Source organism: Oncorhynchus gorbuscha, linkage group LG12 (assembly GCF_021184085.1).
Source record: "Oncorhynchus gorbuscha isolate QuinsamMale2020 ecotype Even-year linkage group LG12, OgorEven_v1.0, whole genome shotgun sequence".
In the NCBI taxonomy this organism is placed as follows: Eukaryota; Metazoa; Chordata; class Actinopteri; order Salmoniformes; family Salmonidae; genus Oncorhynchus; species Oncorhynchus gorbuscha.
In genome coordinates, this window is record NC_060184.1 from 15,216,177 (window position 1) to 15,238,935 (window position 22,759).

At 43.2% G+C, this 22,759-nt stretch overlaps 1 protein-coding gene across 1 annotated transcript in view; it reads right to left on the reverse strand.

Moving 5' to 3' along the window:
- Window positions 1-1,756: 1,756 nt before the first annotated feature.
- Window positions 1,757-22,759, reverse strand: part of enpp1 (ectonucleotide pyrophosphatase/phosphodiesterase 1) — a 39,818-nt gene continuing 18,815 nt past the window's right edge. Inside the window, exons 5-25 of the mRNA XM_046291202.1 lie at window positions 22,312-22,375; window positions 21,003-21,100; window positions 20,631-20,710; window positions 19,451-19,570; window positions 18,051-18,160; window positions 17,757-17,822; window positions 17,552-17,624; window positions 17,286-17,394; window positions 14,349-14,480; window positions 13,678-13,709; window positions 13,405-13,532; window positions 11,358-11,427; window positions 8,505-8,592; window positions 7,835-8,019; window positions 7,545-7,584; window positions 7,258-7,412; window positions 6,211-6,346; window positions 5,929-6,003; window positions 3,006-3,141; window positions 2,769-2,913; window positions 1,757-2,380 (exon numbers count right to left, since the gene is read on the reverse strand). Coding sequence (XP_046147158.1) covers window positions 2,228-2,380; window positions 2,769-2,913; window positions 3,006-3,141; window positions 5,929-6,003; window positions 6,211-6,346; window positions 7,258-7,412; window positions 7,545-7,584; window positions 7,835-8,019; window positions 8,505-8,592; window positions 11,358-11,427; window positions 13,405-13,532; window positions 13,678-13,709; window positions 14,349-14,480; window positions 17,286-17,394; window positions 17,552-17,624; window positions 17,757-17,822; window positions 18,051-18,160; window positions 19,451-19,570; window positions 20,631-20,710; window positions 21,003-21,100; window positions 22,312-22,375 — 2,195 coding nt within the window. The 3' untranslated portion in view covers window positions 1,757-2,227. The remainder of the gene's footprint in view (window positions 2,381-2,768; window positions 2,914-3,005; window positions 3,142-5,928; window positions 6,004-6,210; window positions 6,347-7,257; window positions 7,413-7,544; window positions 7,585-7,834; window positions 8,020-8,504; window positions 8,593-11,357; window positions 11,428-13,404; window positions 13,533-13,677; window positions 13,710-14,348; window positions 14,481-17,285; window positions 17,395-17,551; window positions 17,625-17,756; window positions 17,823-18,050; window positions 18,161-19,450; window positions 19,571-20,630; window positions 20,711-21,002; window positions 21,101-22,311; window positions 22,376-22,759) is intronic.

Sequence of the window (22,759 nt, forward strand, 5' to 3'; positions counted from 1 at the left end):
GAGCTAGTTCCCAGTTGTCTTGAACTCACTGAAGTCAGAGATTTCCCAGTGCCGAGTTTCCAGTTGTTTTGAACACGGCAGAAGTAATGCTGGATTGACAGCATGGCCAATGTAGACTGTTTAAGACTACAGTCTTGCTGTGTTAAACAAGGCTTTATGAGTCCCCAAGGTCGTTCCTGCCCATCCTTTGCAGAGATGTTTGTACACTGTCACTATAGCTGTCATTACTTATGGGCAGATGTGTGAGGAAAATGGCAACCTGTAATAAAGCCATGACATAATTTTCTGGAATTTAAGCTGTTTAAAGGCACAGTGAACTTAGTATATGTAAACTTCTGACCCACTGAATTATAAGTGAAATAATCTGTCTAAACAATTATTGGAAAAATTCCTTGTCGCGCACAAAGATGTTCTCACCAACTTGCCAAAACTATAGTTTGTTAACAAAAAATTGTGTAGTGTTTGAAAAACGAGTTTAATGACTCCAACCTAAGTGTATGTAAACTTGACTTCAACTGTACATTGGATGTCATGTACTGCATATCTTGTTTCATACACTGTGTACTTTGTCTTTTAGAGTCATGCTAATCTTGGTATTACTGGTTCCTGTCACGACCAAAGTACACACATGTACATGTATTTGCAACCACAACACATGTACACCACATACTTATGTGCACACACCAATAGTCCTGTCAAGAATTTAATCCCAATTCCCCACATCAACTTCACAACCTTTAATTTACAGTGACAGAGCAATAAAAATAAACTCAATATATAAAAACATTGATATTAACAAAATAAAAACACTATCTAGTCAAACATACAATGACACCATTTGGCAAGTGCAACCATGAACATGTGTGTGGAATGTGTGGTTTTCCGGTTTTTGTTCTTGTAGACTAAACACTTTTTTTGAGCATCCATTCCATGTCTTTCAGCCAACTCTCCAAATCACAGACATCGGAGTCAAAAACTTTGGCAGTGTTTCAGGTCTTCGGCCAGTGGCCGTTACTAGCGTTTGCATTCCAGAATGTCTGAGGTTTCCAGAGAATGTCCCAGCTATTATAATCACTTAGTCAAATAGAATTCCTATTTATATGCCGGTTTCCTCGTATTTTCTTCCATTCTCACTCTTTCCCCTTGTTTTTCTGGGATGAAAGAGGGGTGTTTGGGGTTCAGCAGAGTGGTAGATGGATCTACAGTGCATTCGGAAAGTATTTAGACCCCTTGACTTGTCCATTTTGTTACGTTACAGCCTTATTCTAAAATAGATGTGTTTAAATCCCTCAATCTACACACAATACCCCATAATGACAAAGTAATAACAGGTTTTCATACATTTTTGCAAATGTATATAAAAAAAAACTGAAATCACAGTTACATAACTATTCAGACCCTTTACTCAGTACTTTGTTGAAGAACTTTTGGCAGTGATTAAAGCCTCAAGTCTTCTTGGGTATGACACTACAAGCTTTGCACATCTGTATTTGGGGAGTTTCTCCCATTCTTCTCTGTCAGGTTGGATGTGGAGCGTCACTGCACAGTTATTATCAGGTCTCTCCAGAGATGTTCGATTGGGTTCAAGTGGGACTTTACATAGACAGGTGTGTGCCTTTCCAAATCATGTCCAATCAATTGAATTTACCACAGATGGACTCTAATCAAGTTGTAGAAACATCTCAAGGATGATCAATGGAAACAGGATGCACCTGAGCTCAAATTCAAGTCTCATAAAGGGTCTGAATACTTATGTAAATGTCATATTTCAGTTTTTCTATAACATTTTTATATTTGTCATTATGGGGTATTGTGTGTAGATGTATTTATTTAATCAATTTTAGAATAAGGCTGTAACAAGAAAATGGGTCTGAATACTTTCGAAATGCACTGTAATTATGACTTCTTTGGTTCAGTGTTCTGGCTCAAGTCCAAACAGACAACGGTCTATTATATTATGTCTCATAACTTGGCTTCTTTCAGTGTATGCCTTTCTGGTTTAAAGTCTATGATTGAGGTTCAAGCGACTTTCAGGCAATTTCTCACTTAAACAGTACAGCTTTTTCCCCTCTTTATGCACTTAAATATAAGTGTTACACCTTTTTTAATTTAATGGGATCCAAGGCTACACATTTAGCCCTGGTCTTTTTACTTGCATATGTGTAATAAGGCCTTACAGCGATAAAAATATGGTACTAAAACCTGCCGGAGGCAACTTCTTGAAATCTTAGAAAGTCTGTAAAAATGTCTTGAGCTGTAGCGTTTCCTCCACTGATATCCTGTTGTGGTAGAAGCTGAGTCCAGTCAGGAGCTCTATGTCTCGGACCCGGGAAGCATGGAACTGGGCCCACTCCTGGACCCATTGGAAGTCTGAGCCATTCTAAGGAGACAGGGAGGAGGAGGAAAAGGAGGGCTGAGTCACTAATAATATTCATAGACAGCAAAACTAGAGAGGATCCCATATGATCTCCAGACCTAGGTCAAATACACAATCAAATACTTTGAAATTCCTGAAAATATTTCGGGTGCAGCTGATTTAGCTTGAAATGTGCACATTTGAGACGATTTAATTGGTTGCATGGTACACGGCTAACTAAATGAAGTGCTGCTCAAGTATTTGAAAGTATTTGACATACAGCATCTATTTAAACCAGGTCTGATTATCTCAGCCATCCTTTGGTCTGTTGACATGTTACATTTCCTCAACAGGCTTTTCAGGTGGCCCAGTAGGAAAGAGTAGGACAGCCAGCCAGAGCGGTGGGACTCACAGCACAGGTCTCAGTGTGGTCTGGTCTATGGGGGAGGGTGAAGGAGGTGGTCTCCAGGGGACCCTGGCAGTCAGCGGGGGAGAAGGAAGAGTTTCCACAGCTGGTCAGGATCACATAGAAGTGAGTGGGGATGGGAGCCTCATGTCTGCAGGAGAGAAAGATGGAAACATGTTCATGTACAACTGAGAATTCAAAAAAAGCCAGCAGCAACAACACTCATGGATGATGAACACTTACTGTGGTGTGCTAACTGTAGGAGTGTCAAAGTGTCCGTCGTAGTGCTGGTCAAAGATAGGTCCACTCATAACGTTGACCCCATTCAGTTGCTGGGAATATTTCACCAGGAGGACGTCATGGAAGTACGTCCAAACAGCTGCAGACATACAATCATATACTTTATTAAAACAAGAAGTCATTGAACAATGTCTTCAGGGCCCGTATTCACAAAAATGTCTTAGAGTATGACTGTTGATCTAGAATCAGTTTTGCCCTGTAGATCATAATAAATGTTATTAAATGGACAGTGTTGGGGGCTGATCCTAGATCAGCATTTCTACTCTGTAGACTTTCACCATTTGCCACCAGAGGGCAGTGAGTGTTTGTAAAGTTATCCACAGAGTGCTTCTGTTCATGGATTTAAAAAACAAATTCCCCTTGCATGACATATCATACTTCATATCATACTTCATAAACCCCTTTTATGATGGATTACCTTTGTCCACAGGCATCAACAAAAGTAACAACTATTTGCATCTCCCTTTCATCAATATGGAACCCACAAGGTGGCATCATATTGTACCATCCTAACCGCTATCCCATAACCGAGTCCCAAACAGTATCCTACAGCCCAGTGTTTAAAAATCTGTGCTATTATTTTCCATCAGAGTAGACATGACCCCACACCACATTAGCAACATTGTCTGTCTGGGAAAGTCAGGAACACACCTTTAGGTCTACTACCAACACATTGACGGTCTATGAGTAACTATACCACAAGTTGTTGCATCAGGAGTGCTCATGTTCTCACATGACATTACGTGCCAAGCAGAGAGTACAAAATGGGTGGGATTTTAAACGTAACAAACTCCCCTTCTTTAGAATAGCATAGCAAGCAATCACTTTTGTCAAGCCAGTTACACAGAATGGAAAGTGAACAATAAAACACTAAAAGAGAGCTTAGGGAGTGGGCTGGGTTTTTACCGTGACCACTGCCTGATATGGTAACGCCCTGCTGCACCACTACTGTACACTACTGTCTCCTAGACAAAATGGAACAGAGATCCTATGTCTACTGAATAAATATGGTTCACTATGACCATGGTCAGATTACCATGTTAATTCACAGGGAAGCATTTATGTTGACAGACCAATCTGAGATTTCTCAGTTGGTGTGAGAGTTTTAAACCCTGCTCCTAAATCTACAGCTTGTTGTTAAGAGTTAAATATTTACTATGGAGTCAGCTTTTTTCCACTATTCAACTAGAACCTTAGATCCTAGGAAAAATGGTACAATCTAACAGAAAATACAAGGGGGAAAAAACTGTCCTAGTACGTTATCTCAGAAGTTGGATCTTTGGGCTGAAATGTATACCTAATTGGCCAAGGCTAGTTCAAAATAGAATAGAGATGCTGACTGGGAGTGTTACATGCTGTAAGAGTAAGCCTAAGAGTAAAACTGATAGAAACTACACTGAACAAAAATAGAAAAACACAACATGCAACAATTTCAAAGATTTTACTGAGTTACAGTTCATATAAGGAAATCAGTCAATTGAAATAAATTCAGTAGGCCCTAATCTATGGGTTTCACATGACTAGGAATACAGATATGCATCGATTGGTCACAGATACCGTTCAAAAAACAAGTAGGGGTGTGGAACAGAAAACCAGTCAACCAACCATGCAGTGCGACATCTCCTTCACATAGAGTTAATAAGGCTGCTGTTGATTGTGGCCTGTGGAATGTTGTCCCACTCCTCTTCAATGGCTGTGCGAAGTTGCTGGATATTGTCGGGAACTGGAACATGCTGTAGGCCATGCAGGCCATGCAAGAACTGGGACATTTGAACTTCCAGGAATTGTGTGCAGATCCTTGCGACATGGGGCCGTGTATTATCATGCTGAAATGAGGTGATGGATGAATGGCAGGACAATGGGCCTCAGGATCTCATCATGGTATCTCTATGTATTCCAATTTCCATTGATAAAATGCTATTGTGTTCGTTGTCCATAGCTTACGCCTGCCCATACCATAACCCCACCGCCACCATGGGGCATGAAGTTCACAACGTTAACTCGCCCACACGACGCCACGTCAGCCATCTGCCAAGTACAATTGAAACCGGGATTTATCTGTGAATAGCACACTTCTCCAATGTGGCAGTGGCCTTCAAAGGTGAACATTTTCCCACTGAAGTCGGTTACAACAGTCAAACTACAATCAGGTCAAGATCCTGGTTGCTGGTCTCAGACTATCCCGCAGGTGAAGAATCTCCTGGGCTGGCGTGGTTACACGTGGTCTGCGGTTCTGAGGCCGGTTGGATGTACTGCCAAATTCTCTAAAGCGGCGTATGGTAGAGGATTGAACATTAAATTCTCTGACAACAGCTCTGGTGGACATTCCTGCAGTCAACATGCCAATTACATGCTCCTTCAAATCATCTGTGGGATTGTGTTGTGAGACAACTGCATTTTAGAGTGGTCTGTCACCAGCATAAGGAGCACCTGTGCAATTATGTTGTTTAATCAGCATCTTGATATGCCACAACTTTCAGGTAGCTTGATTATCTTGGCAAAGGAAAAATGCTCACTCACAAGGATGTAAACATATTTCTGCACAAAATTTGAGAGAAATAATATTTTTGTGCATATGAACAATTTCTGGGAGCTTTTATTTCAGCTCATGAAACATGGAATTAACACTTTACATAGTATTTTTTAATTTTTTGATCAGTATAAAACAAACCCATTAGTCCAGTGATAAAATAGTAGGCTTATAGTAGGCCTATACATACATCCTGCAAAGACACTGTGTCCTAAGAAGTAATTTCCTGAAGCTGCATGTCCATAAGAAATCACACATACCTGGTTGAGTGTTTGAGCTATTATTGCACAGTACCTGAGATTTATCTCTCTTAGCCAGCTAGCTTGACCTGCTCACCTTTAAAAGCAGGGTACATGGGCGCAATGTTGCTGGTGAGTAGTGACTCTGCCTCTGTTCCATTGGCACCCAGATCTGAAACATCAACATGAATGAATCACTTACACACACAAACACTTCATCTAACAATTCATTTAAATCATCAACTGGTCTTCAAAAGTTGTATGAGAACTGTCCTGATTTAGTGTTAGAATCTGATGCACCGCTGGCTATATGCATGTACCATAATATGGAGTAGGTATTTAAAAAAAGGTTTTGGGGTGTAATCTCCCATGTACTCACTGGGTGGATGCAGCAGGCCGTAGGACAGCGCAGGGTTGTCCTTGTATCTGACACAGTTCTGGCTGAAGAGCGGCGCAACACGGACGTCTGCACGGACACAGGCCTCCGCTACTGGACTCAGTGGCTGGACATTGTTCTGATGGGGACGAGAGAGATGATTCCAGTTCTTGAGCTCTGGTATTAGTTATGTGAACCTGGTTTCATTCCTGATTGCAGGGTTGACTCAATATATACATTAGGATAGTGCTTTTCCCGCTACCTTCTCCTGAGATAAAATAAAACCATGAATCATCTACTTTCCATCCTCTTAATAGCTTTTAGACAGAAAGTAATGGAATAAAAGGAGGATGTTGAGAGAACGAAAGCCAGGGATAGATATACTGTAGAGAGACGTCCTGATTTACATTGAGGTTTTCACCACATAATGACAAACACAAGAAGCTATGAAAGCCAGCACGAGTTAGGAAGATCTACAGCCAGCTAGCAGGGCCAGGCAGCAGCTCAGCTCTTCACACATCTTTACAACTTATTTCATATCCTAGCCAAAAACACTAACTAGAGAAACACAAACCAGAGAAACACTACCCAGAGAAACACTACCCAGAGAAACACTACCCAGAGAAACACTACCCAGAGAAACACTACCCAGAGAAACACTACCCAGAGAAACACTACCCAGAGAAACACTACCCAGAGAAACACTACCCAGAGAAACACTACCCAGAGAAACACTACCCAGAGAAACACTACCCAGAGAAACACTAACCAGAGAAACACTAACCAGACCAGAGAAACACTAACCAGAGAAACACTAACCAGAGAAACATAATACAACAGTGCATCTCCAACACAACATCTATCTGTAGACATTAAAGAGAGCCAGAGCGTAATGGAGGTGGTTTAGAACCACGCGTGAGGGGTAACATTTCCTAAGATTCTGAAGACTTGCGTTAACTCCCCCAAGCAAATGCCTCGGCTTTAGCTAAGCAGACTAACACATACCTGGGTATGAAACCTGGTCGTTCACACAAGCACATAAAGACTCACCAGTGGGTTAATTGTGTAGGCGACCCATAAGGGCATGAGAGTATCTTTGCTGTAACCGTTGATGTAGTCGGCGTGGTGCAGGACACAGTACTCTGAATTCTCCTGGAGAACTCGAGGGATTCCATATGGTAGGTGAAGAGCCTTGGTTCCGGAAACTGCGAGAGGGGAGGGTGTGATAAAAAACATAATCATAGACAAACTAGAGCCATGGTTACGCTAACTGGAGTGTTTGGCAAAGTTTTTACTACTAAGCCATTACAAAGAGACCCCATGAAGTGTGTACTCACTGGAATTGTCTTTGATGAGTTGCCTGTTCATAGTCTTCTCCTGAAACATATATTTTCAGCATGTTAGTGTGTCTGTCAACTTCTCTCCCTCTGAGTGCTTCTGGGATATCAATCATAAAGTGAGGATAAATATTAGTTTTCAATGAAGCACCTTTCAAACATTGAGGATTTAGAGTGTTATGGACAGGACAGACCCTCTGTCTACCCCTCCCCCCCAGTCCTGCTCTCTGGGGATGGATGTGCGAGTTTGAGGATACACCCCCCTCCCTGATTGTACCCCCTGGTCATACCGCTGCTTTGGTGCGGGTGCTGCAGCTACAGCCCAGGTGGTCAGAGGGGGCAAGGCCACTGGCCTCACAGGTGGAGTTAGAGGAGAGCTCAGCTGGGTACACGGGGCGGTGGGGAGGGTTCTTCAGGAGGTGGTTCAGACTCCCATGGGTCCCGTTGTTCGGAGCAGGGGGAACGTCCAACAAATCTGACAGGCAAAGAGAGAGGATGATAGATAGAGACGGGGGGGGAGAAATAAAGTGATAGTAGAGAGTTGAAAAGGTATTTTCTTTAACTGACTAGATTTGATCTAATGGGCTAACTGTACAGAATATCTGTGTGACTATGGACTTAGTTTCCAGTGGTGGTGCTGTGGCCTTCTCAACTGGCACATCCTCTTTGAAATGTATCACAATGTTGAGAAATAGTCCTGGGAGTTCTGTATAGAAGTGGTTGAAATGATGCTATAATGAATGTAAAGCCAGTTCGGCCTGCTGAAATAATTTCACTTTAGAGAAGTATTACTTAGCCTGGGTACCAGTCTGTTTAGATATCATTCCACTCCTTTGGCATGACAATTCCATCAGGAGTTTGCAAGAGAGCGGAAACAGACTGGCACCCAGGCTAATCCTTTCTAGTTATGCAACAGGACATTGTCCCCATGTTAAATGGTCCATTGACTAACAGGCTTACCACACAGGAGGTTGTACACTTCAATGTTTTCAAAAGGTGCAACTTGGGTCTTGTATTTCAACCCTGGTCCATAACTGATAAAAATGGCCTGAAAAATACAAAAACAAATTTAATTCATTTTCACAAGAATAACTGACACATGAATAGATAGAGACACGCTATTCATGACAGTGGAGTAGACATGTTAGATATGGAGAGAAGAACAAAGTAACCAAAATTTCACCATCTCATTTAGTTAAAATTTCCCTACACCTACGAAGGAGTCAAAACCACAAATAGACCATGTATAAACATCAGAATAGCTAAAAGTAAACCGTGTGGGAGTTTAAGTACTTAAATGACCTTCCAAAAAGGTGGGTTGAAAAGCAATTAACATTTTGAAATAATCATAAAATGAGCCTTAAAGCGGCAATCAGCAGTAGAAACAATAACAAGGGGACTCCCAGCCCTTGTTTAAGTAAAAAGCTGAGAGATGGGGTTGGAGAAATCGACCACTCTCAAATTCAGAGCTATTGATGCAAGGACTAACCATCCATGAAATCAAAATGATAGTTTTAACCATGTTGCAGCTGTATAGTGTTTGGTCACATTTACTTAGTTTACAAACATTTAAGTAAAACAAACTGACAGTATATTTTGGGTTCTGATGGGGTATGATAGTTGATGAGGCATTTTTAACTTGTATTCTTCATGAGTCAATGGGCACATAATTCATTTATAAGTCCAAAAATGTATGTAGTAACTGCTGATTGCCCCTTTAAAACGTGGGTGGCTACTAAATTAAATAGGTGATGTTGCTACTTGCTAGCTATGTCTGCTTTTCTTCCGGTCTGCAGCAAGACACACAGAAGATATTTTCAGCAGACTTTCATTTGACTCATGCACCTGTTTTATTTAGGTTAGCGAGTAAAGTCGCAGGGATAATTATAGCAACACATTCCAGGTGTGACCACGTCTAGAAAGATACAGACCTATTATAAACATAAAGACTAACAGGGAGATGCCAGGGAGACGTCTAGTAAACTATAGTAAACATAGCCATGAGAAAACACAACACAAATGGGAACAAAGCATACTGTTGTAGGGGATGGTATTTCAGCAGGCTTATTTTGGGAGAGCTTTTCTAAGGCCGGAAACATACACAAAGACGGGGAGAAATCTAGTAAAACCTAGTAAACCTAGTAAAAATGTACATGGGAAAACAACTCCAAATGGGAGGACATTGTACTGTTATAAGTGATGGTGTTGCAGTGGGTTTACTTTGGGAGAGACTTGACTCTCTCGGAGGACACAGCTTGATTTAACCTAAAGAATGTCAGGCATGATTTAACAAACTGGGGCTCTTTTGGAGTGGCCTGCTCCCAGATCTGTTTGGGACATTTGGCCTGAGAATGGCCATACAGGTGTAGGATCTTAATTTGAGCCAGTTTGCTACAGCAGGAAAATAATCCTGCAGCTACAGGAAATGTGGATTATAATGGACTTTTTTGTAGGGGTTGATACATTTTTCTGCAAATCAAGTCTGAAATGTTTAAGTGAAAATTACAAACGTAGGGCCTCCTGGGTGGCACAGTTGTTAAGGGCACCAGTCTCTGCTGTGCCACCAGAGACTCTGGGTTGGCGCCCAGGCTCTGTCGTAATTGGCCGCGACCGGGAGGTTCGTGGGGCGACGCACAATTGGCCTAGAGTCATCCGAGTTAGGGAGGGTTTGGCCGGTAGGGATATCCTTGTCTCATCGCGAATCAGCGACTCCTGTGGCGGGCCGGGCGCAGTGCGCGCTAACCAAGGTTGCCAGGTGCACTGTGTTTCCTCCGACACATTGGTGCGGCTGGCTTCCGGGTTAGATGCACGCTGTGTTAAGAAGCAGTGCGGCTCGGTTGGGTATCAGAGGACCCATGACTTTCGACCTTCGTCTCTCCCGAGCCCGTACGGGAGTTGTAGCGATGAGACAAGATAGTAGCTCCTAACAATTGGATACCATAAAAAAAGTAAGAAAATTACAAACGTTAGAAGCATTTTAAAAACTCAAATACACTAAGTTTGCTTTTCCTACCACCCAGAACCTATATACTACGTGGTGTCACCTAGTAAGATCCAAAAAATGGTCAGAGTCAGACTGTACTCTCTGCTATCGCACGGCAAGCGGTACCGGAGCACCAAGTCTTGGTCCTTAACAGCTTCTACCCCCAAGCCATAAGCCTGCTGAACAATTAATCCAAAGGCCACCCGACCTATTTACATTGACACCCACACCCACTTTGTTTTTACAATGCTGCTACTCGCTGTTTATTATCTATGCATGGTCACTTTACCCCTACCTACATGTACAAAATACCTCGACTAACCTGTACCCCCGCACATTGACTCGTTATTGTTATGTAATTTTTTTGTTACTTTTGATTTGATTTTTTTTTTTATAAAAAAATATTTACTATATAAACTAAATTCTTTCTTGAACTGCATTGTTGGTTAAGGGCTTGTAAGTAAGCATTTCACACTAAGGAGGTACCTACACCTGCTGTAGTCGGTGCATTTGACAAATCAGCAACAAAAGGGTGATCAAATTAAGATGCTATATCTGTAGGAGATGGCACAATCAGATCTGGGACTCAGGCTACCTCTCTGTAGTGCTTTCATCATAGAACTTCACATCAAAATAAAAAATGAGTTGTGTTTTTTAGCTAATCTCCATGTGATTCAAGTGTAATGTAGCTATTAGCGTTAGCTGTTTTTTAGTTAGAGACAGTATGTTCGGATGGGTTTCCCTGGATGTGTACATAACCACGTGTCCATACTGTAATATCACAGAGTATCAACGGAAGTACAGCATCATCCCTCTCACCCTTCCCTGACCTGCATGTTTTTGAAGACGTTATCCGAGCCGTGGAATCCACCAGTGCAGTACTTGACTTCCTTAGGTTGTCTGTGGATGAACAGAGATGAAAAAACATTATTCCATTCCTAGAAAAAACATCACACCTCCAACAGAACACAGAGGATGTTCTTTAATGGAAGTATCTCCAAAATAATCCAGGTAGAATCAGGAATTCCTCAGGGCAGGTGTCTAGGCCCCTTACTTTTTTCAATCTTTACTAATGACATGACACGGAGTTCTGTATTTTATATATATTTATACAACACTAAAATTGAGGGGTTTTCAATTGAACAGCTGTATAAACCAGCCCAACTAATAATAGCTCACATCCTCAACTGTGGCAACCATAACAACAAGGAACAGCTTTCAGCACCCATTAAAGACATCCGTAAAAAAACATGCCCAAATATGGGCAAAACAAAATGTCTGTTGGTATGTTAATAGGCTTTCTGTTAACCGGAGACCAACTATCACTTTTCATATGTGGCAGCTGTTGAGAATGTCAGCGGTCAAGTTAGGGCTTGTGAGTCGTCTTGTCGAATAATGTCTCATTGCAACAGACAAACATAACGAGAGTTAAACATTTACTTTTGAATCATTTAGCAGACGCTCTTATCCAGAGCGACCCACAGTAGTGAGTGCATACATTTTTGTACTTTTCCGTATAAATATAAAGTGGGATCACCTTTTGCAAGTACCTGTAACTGCTTTCAAAGTGCATGTAGGGAGAAATGCATATAGGGACAAGTGCATGTAGGGAGAAATGCATATAGGGACAAGTGCATGTAGGGAGAAATGCATATAGGGACAAGTGCATGTAGGGAGAAATGCATATAGGGACAAGTGCATGTAGGGAGAAATGCATATAGGGACAAGTGCATGTAGGGAGAAATGCATATAGGGACAAGTGCATGCAGGGAGAAATGCATATAGGGACAAGTGCATGTAGGGAGAAATGCATATAGGGACAAGTGCATGTAGGGAGAAATGCATATAGGGACAAGTGCATGTAGGGAGAAATGCATATAGGGACAAGTGCATGTAGGGAGAAATGCATATAGGGACAAGTGCATGCAGGGAGAAATGCATATAGGGACAAGTGCATGCAGGGAGAAATGCATATAGGGACAAGTGCAAGTGCATGGGACAAGGGAGAAATGCATATAGGGACAAGTGCATGTAGGGAGAAATGCATATAGGGACAAGTGCATATAGGGACAAGTGCATGTAGGGAGAAATGCATATAGGGACAAGTGCATGTAGGGAGAAATGCATATAGGGACAAGTGCATGTAGGGAGAAATGCATATAGGGACAAGTGCATGTAGGGAGAAATGCATATAGGGACAAGTGCATGTAGGGAGAAATGCATATAGGGACAAGTGCATGTAGGGAGAAATGCATATAGGGACAAGTGCATGTAGGGAGAAATGCATATAGGGACAAGTGCATGTAGGGAGAAATGCATATAGGGACAAGTGCATGTAGGCACAACGTTTAAAGTGAATGTCAGTGGATAATGTGCAGTTCTAACCGGTGTGGATTTACTTTTGCCTGGAACTGATGACTTGAAAAAGGAGTAAACCGTGATGAGTAGGCTATTAAATATTTAAAACGGTACTTATTTACTTAGGTTATTCCACAACAGATACTTTGGCTTAATGCCAGAGTAAAGCCAAGAGTGCAGCTTAGGTTATGTAATAAAACAAAGTGTTGCTTTTTCAAAGAAATGACATTTAGGGTTATGGTTCATACTGTATACGGTTCCTACAGATGTCATATCTTAATTTGACCGGTTGTCGCAGAGAATGAGCCTTGTGATTTACATACCTTCATTGAAAACCCAGAATTATCTTTCTCTCAGTAGATCTAACAACTTAACTATAGCCTATCAAAGCTAATTTCCCATTTGCAGGATTATTTCACTCATGTTCAAATTAAGATCCCACATCTGTATGAATAAAGATGTAAAAACACAAAATGTGTTATGAAAAAAAAAGCAAACAAGAGTTATGTTATGACATACAGAGCTGCTTGCCAGCCAGGCTTCATGTAGAGATGGGCCTTCTCAATGCGCACGTTGTTAGCAAAGTGCATCCGTTTGGGAAGGTGCTCTTTGAGGTAGGGCCTCATGGGCTGGTCAGGGCTCCTGCACTTCAAAACACACAGCAAGAGAAGAGCAGAGAGTCAATGAAGGGACAGAGGGAGGGGCCTATTTGACATAAGCTAAGGCAAGCAAATCATTTTTCAATTCATCTTATTAACACAGAAGTCAACTGGGCACAAATACTTCACATACCGACAGATTCTTCACCAGGCCTTCATAGTCAACTGGGGGAATAAAAACAGACATAGTTGGTAACTCAAGGGTCATGACCTTCCCAAATCACTCTTGACCCCTTGGACCCAACCGCTTGACCCTTTTCCACTTGGCCCTCAACCACTTTGCCCCTTCCCCTTGGCCCCAAATGCTGTATCCCTCCCGTTATGTTTGCAGATCTGGATGGTCTGCATAGGTACAGTGCGATTAAGATTAAAATCACTTTAGTCAATTGTACACATAGTCCAACCGAATACTTTAACCCAGCCCCTGCGAAAGACACACATATATATACAGGTTTTTGGAGATATGCGGGGGGCTGCCACACCCGGAAAGCCAGGGGAGCTGTTGTTGTGGGGGGTTAAGTGCCTTGCTCAACGGCATAATGGTAGGCAATGGCAACTAGGATTTGATAGGAGCAACCCTTCAGTTGCCAGCTCACTCTAACCGCTAGGCTACCTGCTGCCCCAGTGAAGTGGTGAAGCTTCTACCTTAATTAATGCTTACACATGACTAAATCTGACAAAAATCTAAGGGGGAAGGGGGGAATTGGGACCAGCTGTAACACTGAATGGTGTTTCAACATAAGGCCAGGAAGAGGGAGGAAAACAGCTGGAAGTGACACGTTGACATCATCAACAGTTACTCACAGGAGAAGAAGTCTTCTGGGAGGTTCTTGGGTCGGATTCGCGCAGCGGGGCCTTGGATGACGGTGAAGTCGTCAATGTTGTCCTGGTACGAGCTTACAAATGCAGCCTTTTTGCAGGAAGCTTCCTCCATTCCTGCAATTACAGTAAACACACACACACACACATCATTTAAAAAACAATTGCCATTGTTTGTATTGTTGTTCCTGGCAACTGGGCAGTCAGAGCAATAGGAGAAGTTAGAGCAGAGAAATGGAGAATGAGAAAAGACTGTATAAGACTTCAACAGCACCATAAATGGTCTAATCTGTACCAGATTTCAAAGAATCTTTTTTTTTTTACTGAACAAACTGTTAACTTGAAATTATAAACAGATTATTGTTACTAGGATTATATCCTCCATTTCCCAATCAATCAAAACATCAAAACAATCACATCAATAACATTGACAAAAATTAACCCAAGAGCAATGCGATGATTGTTATAGGCTAAATAAAAAAAGATTCCCATATGACATTTGTTATTATAAAAACCTGACATCAAAATTACAACCCTGCAACGTGGAGCTTATTACAAGGCCAGTTGAGCAGCCATCGGTCGGTGCCACCAAATTAATTTCATTTCGTTAATCCTTTACACGCATAATGACATAATTACAAGACTAGACACATGTCAAATGCTATGCAGATGTTGCGAGCATCTCTTCTTTACAGACCTCTCCTCTGTAAACCTCCCTGGCTGCCTCATCCTCGTTTTGCTAAATCTTTCACAGCTGTTTCAGCATTCAATCTGATCTTGTTTTACAAAAGTTTTCGCTCTGCCATGTGATTCCCCCACAACAGGTGCTAGGGCAGCGTCCCTAATGGAACCCTATTTCTTAAATAGTGCACTACTTCTGAACCAGCCTTATGGGACCTGGTCAAAAGTATTGAACTAAATAGGGAATAGGGTGCCATTTTGGAACCATCCATTGTCTCAGCCAAAACAAACAGTACGTATGGCTGACAGTAAGCATTCAAATGCCCCCACAATGGCAGACCGAAGAGTACAGGCCAGAGGCTGGAAGACAAATCGAAAAGTTACTCAATAGAGGAACTATAACATTTAAACAAAACAATATGTTGTGGTAATATACACTATGGCTACATTGTTAATTGTTATGTTTTATTTCTGAATTGCTACTTGTACAATAAAATCTGTAGACAATAACTTAATGATTGAGTTTGATAGTGGATTGTGTGTTAAGGCAGGAGCTATGCAGCAGTTATACAACGTTAGCCCGGAGCTATGCAGCCGTTATACAACGTTAGCCCGGAGCTATGCAGCCGTTATACAACGTTAGCCCAGAGCTATGCAGCCGTTATACAACCTTAGCCCGGAGCTATGCAGCCGTTATACAACGTTAGCCAGGCGCTATGCAGCCATTATACAACGTTAGCCAGGCGCTATGCAGCGTTATACAACCTTAGCCCGGCGCTATGCAGCAGTTATACAACGTTAGCCAGGCGCTATGCAGCCGTTATACAACGTTAGCCAGGCGCTATGCAGCCGTTATACAACGTCAGCCAGGCGCTATGCAGCCGTTATACAACGTCAGCCAGGCGCTATGCAGCCGTTATACAACGTCAGCCAGGCGCTATGCAGCCGTTATACAACGTTAGCCAGGCGCTATGCAGCCGTTATACAATGTTAGCCCGGAGCTATGCAGCAGTTATACAACGTTAGCCAGGCGCTATGCAGCCGTTATACAACGTTAGCCAGGCGCTATGCAGCCGTTATACAACGTTAGCCAGGCGCTATGCAGCCGTTATACAACGTCAGCCAGGCGCTATGCAGCCGCTATACAACGTCAGCCAGGCGCTATGCAGCCGTTATACAACGTTAGCCAGGCGCTATGCAGCCGTTATACAATGTTAGCCCGGGGCTATGCAGCAGTTATACAACGTTAGCCAGGCGCTATGCAGCCGTTATACAACGTCAGCCAGGCGCTATGCAGCCGTTATACAACGTCAGCCAGGCGCTATGCAGCCGTTATACAACGTTAGCCAGGCGCTATGCAGCATTATACAACGTTAGCCAGGCGTTATGCAGCGTTATACAACATTAGCCCGGAGCTATGCAGCCGTTATACAACATTAGCCCGGAGCTATGCAGCAGTTATACAACAGCTAAGGGAGGTTAGGCAGGAGCTATGCAGCCGTTATACAACAGCAAAGGGAGGTTAGGCAGGAGCTATGCAGCCATTATACAACAGCTAAGGGAGGTTAGGCAGGAGCTATGCAGCCGTTATATAACAGCAAAGGGAGGTTAGGCAGGAGCTATGCAGCCGTTATACAACAGCTAAGGGAGGTTAGGCAGGAGCTATACAGCCGTTATAAAACAGCAAAGGGAGGTTAGGCAGGAGCTATGCAGCCGTTATACAACAGCTAAGGGATGTTAGCCATCATTTAGCTGCCAGATACTGACTCGATATGAGCTCTTTTTCTTTGAGTCACTAATATTTAGGGATGTAGGAAAATCAGATACTTCTTCCTTTTATTTTTTTTATCCCTTTTCCCCCCTAGACCAACTCCTCTTTCATGTTGAGTAGTAGTGGATGCTCACTATCGCATCACCTTATGATTTACAGCAGACCCATAAAGTAAACCACTTGCCTTTTTTCATTTGCCAAAAAACACTAAATGGGTTACCGCCGCCTCCCCTGCTTTCACAATTGACTTTCGTAGTGCTTATCTCTGAGAAACATTGTTTCTCTTGTACTGTACATTTCCCCTCAAGGCCCTTTGCTCCAGTAGGAGCTAAAACAACAAGTCACTTTCCAATCTACTGTTTCATCTGAATGCTGTGTAGAAAACAAGGCTACTGATTCCTCGGTTGATCGCAGAGACCACTGTGTGTACAGGACAAACCGGCTGTGTGTTGTGGCAACATGCTGCTCACCGTGGTCAGACAGAAGCACCAGGTTCACACAGCGGTGAAGGTTCTTCTGTTTCAAGCCGTCCATTAGAAGTCCTAACAACCTGTCCACATTCAGCAGGGCCTCAATCACCTGCAAATACATTATATAGTCATTCATAACACCACATGTTATACAAGGCCCAGGAGTTCTGCCTGACTACTTTGTGGTCTTTGCTGGGCCTTCTTTGATTGGTTATAAATCACCCCCCACCTGATTGGTGGGTTGAATGAATAGAGATGGATCTGACCTGGCTGCTCATTGGTCCGTATCGGTGGCCGGCAGAGTCTGGTTCCTCCATGTACAGAGTGTAAAAATCTGGCCTACATGAAAACAAAATTAAAGGACTCTGATTACATAGTGAGGTCCGATCAAATGAAAGAGATGACGACAGTGTTTGGACTGTCCTTCAAAATGATGCTCATTTAAAGGTTATAAGAAGCATATTACCATACCTTTCCCCTTGAGGCAAGTTCAGCCATTGAAATATGGTTGAGATTCTCTCCTCAAATGAGATGCTCCTAAAACAAAGATACTGCTTTATTTCTTACTTTAAAAAGCATCACTATGGATAGCTTACACACTGCTACAGTACACTACAGCAAATGCTGGTCACCTCCAAATAACACATTCATACTTTATATCCTACAAAACAAAAAGATGGGGTATTCACTATCGGATAATTACCTACTCCTCTTTATTATGACAAACAAACATGGATAAGAAAGACCATTACACATGTCTCTTACTTGTCATACTTCTTATAGAAGTCAGGTAATCTTCCATTGACTGCCACATCAGAGCCCGGCCAGAAGAATGTGGCTGACTTCAGGTTATTGTCCATGGCAGTGAACCAAACCTAGAGAGAGAGAGACAGACAGTGGAGGTGCTCTGATCATCAAAACAACCACAGACCACTAGAAAGAGCTACCCTAATAGCTCAATAAATTCATCAAAACTGACCCTATACGCTGTTTGCCTTTCACTCCAGCCACCCGGGTTTGCTTCCTGCTCCCTCCGTTCGCTACATTGGTTGTCAGAAGTGAGATGGTGCCTGTTAGGCTATTGGAGAGGCATGTAGATGTGAGGGGCACGCTCTCCCGAAGGAAGGGGGTAATGTAGCGACATTAACACCTAGAAACCTCATCAAGAGGTTCAGACCTCTTGGTGTAATGGTTAAGGTGTTGGCTTGACAGAATTTTGACCCAGGTCTGAGTCGCAGTTGGGGCTACCCCCCCCAAATTGGTTTCAGAAGTGGGATGGCGGCCGTGAGGCCACCAGAAAGCCTGGCGGACGTGTGAAGAGGCTTGAAAGAAAGTTGATGCACAGGGACGTGCCTTCCCGTTTGGAGGGCCCAGTGTAATGATCCTCAGCTCCTCACGATATGAGCCACATTACAATTCCCTCACAATGGGTTAACCCTAACTCCCTAACGGGCTCGGGAGAGGCGAAGGTCGAATCATGTGTCCTCCCAAACATGACCCGCCAAACCGCGTTCCTTAACACCCGCCTGCTTAACCCGGAAGGTCTGCTGCACCAATGTGTCGGAGGAAACACCGTTCAACTGACGACCGGAGTCAGCCTGCAGGCACCCGGCCAGCCACAAGGAGTCTCTAGAGCGCGATGAGCCAAGTAAAGCCCCCAGGCCAAACCCTCCCCTAACCCGGATGACGCTGTGCGACGCCCTATGGAACTCTTGTTTTAGTAAACATTGTTCTGTAATGTCATTATGTCTCATAGTTAGGGTTGTTTTAGTAAACACAGTTCAAATGAATTTCCTCAACAACATTCATGTTATTATTCCTCATGCATTTTCCCAGCTAAATGTTTCAGGAGGAAATCTTCTCAAAGTGCCATCTGTGACTTGTTCTAACAACAACAACAGGGCCCCTTATGTCTTCCCAAGCGCCACTCTTCTAGCCTGGGTACCAGTCTGTTTGAGTTATCATTACACTCCTTGTCATTCTTAACATGACACAAGGAGTAGAATGTTAGCCTGAAACGGAGAACCTGTTTTGCTACCAGTCAAGTTACATTTCTCCTAAAACTAGGGCCATATTATCCTCAAACCAATAAGTTCTAGCAGTAAACTAACATTGAATGAAGGTGCGGTATTTGCACTGTTGTGTATTCCAATGCATCCACTCACTGGTTCTCCTTGGTACCATTTGGCATTGAATTTTTCGGGAACTTTCAAACTGAAGGAGGCGTTGCGGGTCACGTCATACATCTTGTTGTCAACGATCCCATGGGACTCTGGATAGAGGCCCTGTGGGAGTAACACACACCAGTGAGGCCCTGTGGGAGTAACACACACCAGTGCTTTGACAGCTGCACGACTAAGTGGACATATCATCTGTAACTTTACATCTAAACCACTTCATCACAGAGAGCTACTGGAGCCACCGGTTAAACCCACTGGCGCCACCGGTTAAACCCACTGGCACCACCCACCGGTTAAACCCACTGGAGCCACCCACCGGTTAAACCCACTGGAGCCACCCACCGGTTAAACCCACTGGAGCCACCCACCGGTTAAACCCACTGGAGCCACCCACCGGTTAAACCCACTGGAGCCACCCACCGGTTAAACCCACGGGAGCCACCCACCGGTTAAACCCACGGGAGCCACCCACCGGTTAAACCCACGGGAGCCACCCACCGGTTAAACCCACGGGAGCCACCCACCGGTTAAACCCACGGGAGCCACCCACCGGTTAAACCCACGAGAGCCACCCACCGGTTAAACCCACGGGAGCCACCCACCGGTTAAACCCACGGGAGCCACCCACCGGTTAAACCCACGGGAGCCACCCACCGGTTAAACCCACTGGAGCCACCCACCGGTTAAACCCACTGGAGCCACCCACCGGTTAAACCCACTGGAGCCACCCACCGGTTAAACCCACTGGAGCCACCCACCGGTTAAACCCACTGGAGCCACCGGTTAAACCCACTGGAGCCACCGGTTAAACCCACTGGAGCCATCGGTTAAACCCACTGGAGCCACCGGTTAACCCACTGTGTTGAAAGAATTCTGGAGGCTAAATGGAAGGTAGTCCAGTAGATCTGAAATCACCGCCTACGGTTGCACACCTCCAACACAGTTTCTCCTGAGGTGCAGCATGTCCTAGCCATCCAGCCACAACAGGAGGTAATTTGTTATCATTAGTCATAAGTGACAATTTGATGGATAAGGTGATTTTAAAGAGTCATCTTTCTTTTAAGTGAATTCCATTTTCAAATAAACAAATAGGCCAGTTGTGTATACAATTCTGCAGTGTAACTGGTTCCATATTAGAGCAACTAAGACGAGCATCAACACTTACAGTCACAATGGTGTAGTGGTTGGGGAAGGTCTTGGTGGGGTAGACAGGTCTCATGTATGAGGTAGAAGTGCCACAGTTGCCTGAAATAGATGGAGACGAAAAATAGTTAAAAGCTGCCAAAGTAAATGGATCATTTCACCATGTTGATAATGGTTTTAAAAGATGTCAGACTGACGTCTTTTGCGATGGTGCGGACATAAGTGGACAAATAAACAATAGTTTCCTGAAACAGGATCATTTCCTCCACGACGTCTTTACTTGATTGTAATCTGATGTCGTTTCAACCAGAAACCAAATTTCAACCAGATAACTTCTTTAGAATGCTTCATGCCAAATGTTGCCCTAAGCACCAGAAAACAATGGTGTGCTTACGTAATTTGCTGATGACTGGAAGAAGACTGCCATAGGCCTTTAAATAACCTGCCCGAAAGCCATCCATAGACACCAGGATCAGTGGGGGTTTGGAAAAACTGGGGATACAAACAGAGAATGAGCTGTATTGAGGTTAAAACAGAAAATACATTTTTCCTGGAAAGCATGAATCTAAAACTGTCTGAGTCTGGCAGTGTGGATGGTACAGTTCCACCGTTACAGTAGTTGTGCTGTGGGTTTGTGTGGAGGAACACAAAGCAAGCCCTTTGACTGTGGGGAACTGACATGAGCTGACGAGATGAGACGGATAGGCAGGATGGATTCAGCCCACACAGAGAGGAGGGGAAGGGCAGGAAGAGGTCTGGGACTGGATGGCTGCATCCAAGATGAGTCAGATGTTTCTAAGGCCTGTGGCTTAAAATCTTTCCCCTTCCCCTTTTCAACTGAAATGCAATGCAGGGTAAAGACAGATTTCAGTCGAACACAACAGTTGCTTTTTTTCTCTCTCCTTCCTTTTTACTCCTTCCGCTCTCCCTCTCTTTCTCCAACATGAGGGATAACAGAGGTAAGTGATGTATGTTAAAGTTATTTACGGCTCTCTGTGGTTCAGTAATAGGCATTTTAAACTTATCTATTCATCATGACAGAGAGGGCTGCACCAGAGGAGATTTGTGTTTTCCTGTAAAGGCTAACAACTCATAAAATAAACCCTAATTTGAAGTTATAGCCAATAGAAATCCTCCCCTTCCCCAAAAGAGAAAAGACAAGAATGAGTGACGTCAGTCATTAAGAAGAAGAAAAAACATTCAAAAGAAAAACAATGTTATTAGACCTTTGGGAAGGTCTTTCAGACTAAAAATGGCTTCAAGACAACCAGCTGTTAACTTTTCCATAGTCCAACAAGTCTGTGGTCCCACAACATGCCACACACACACTCAATACACAGCCCCGTTAGCTAAGTTTCCATATAGACACTGAACATCTTCACTCCAACTTCTCCATCATAAAAGCCAGGAATAACATTTGTTTCTGTTTTAGTCTCACAAGTAGAGCAAATGGCCTCAACTTGTACACAATGCATTTGCGTCATAATGTGCTCTGTTTTTGTCTGTAGTACGCACAGATTGTAGTGTGACTAAGTAACAACAGCACATTGTGTGTATACACTATCAAGCAGTTTAAATCTAGGACTGTGCTGTGCCTTAAAGCACAGTGGGACCTCCAAATTCAACAGTAGATACTATCTTCAGACTGTGGTGTATGAAAGTGTTTCTCACAGAAAGTACTGTAGTTGTGGAAAATGACTTACCTGGCAGGACATTGTGGTGTTTGAATGTCCTCACACTCCTCTTCTATCCAAGACTTCACTCCCACTGGAAAGTATTATAAAATCAACCATACTATCGTCACTCATTTGTGGCGAACTACTAAACACGTCGACAGTTCCTTCTATCTACTAGACTAAAATCACATTACACTTAAACCACAGCTAACCACATCTAATATATATATATTTTTAATGTATGAAGTGAACATTGTGCTTGGATCGCTTAGGCTAAAGCAAGCCAAGTAATGGTGAATACTAGCTGAAATGACCATGAGTTAAAGCTTTATTATGGTAGTTAAGAGTAAGTATGAAGCCAACTGGATGACTCTAAAACAGCTCTAAAATGTAGATATGAGATCCTGTGTAGTCTAAGCCAGTGTTTCTCAACCTCAATTCTCTGACACTCATTTATTCAGTTCTAGAAGTGCTA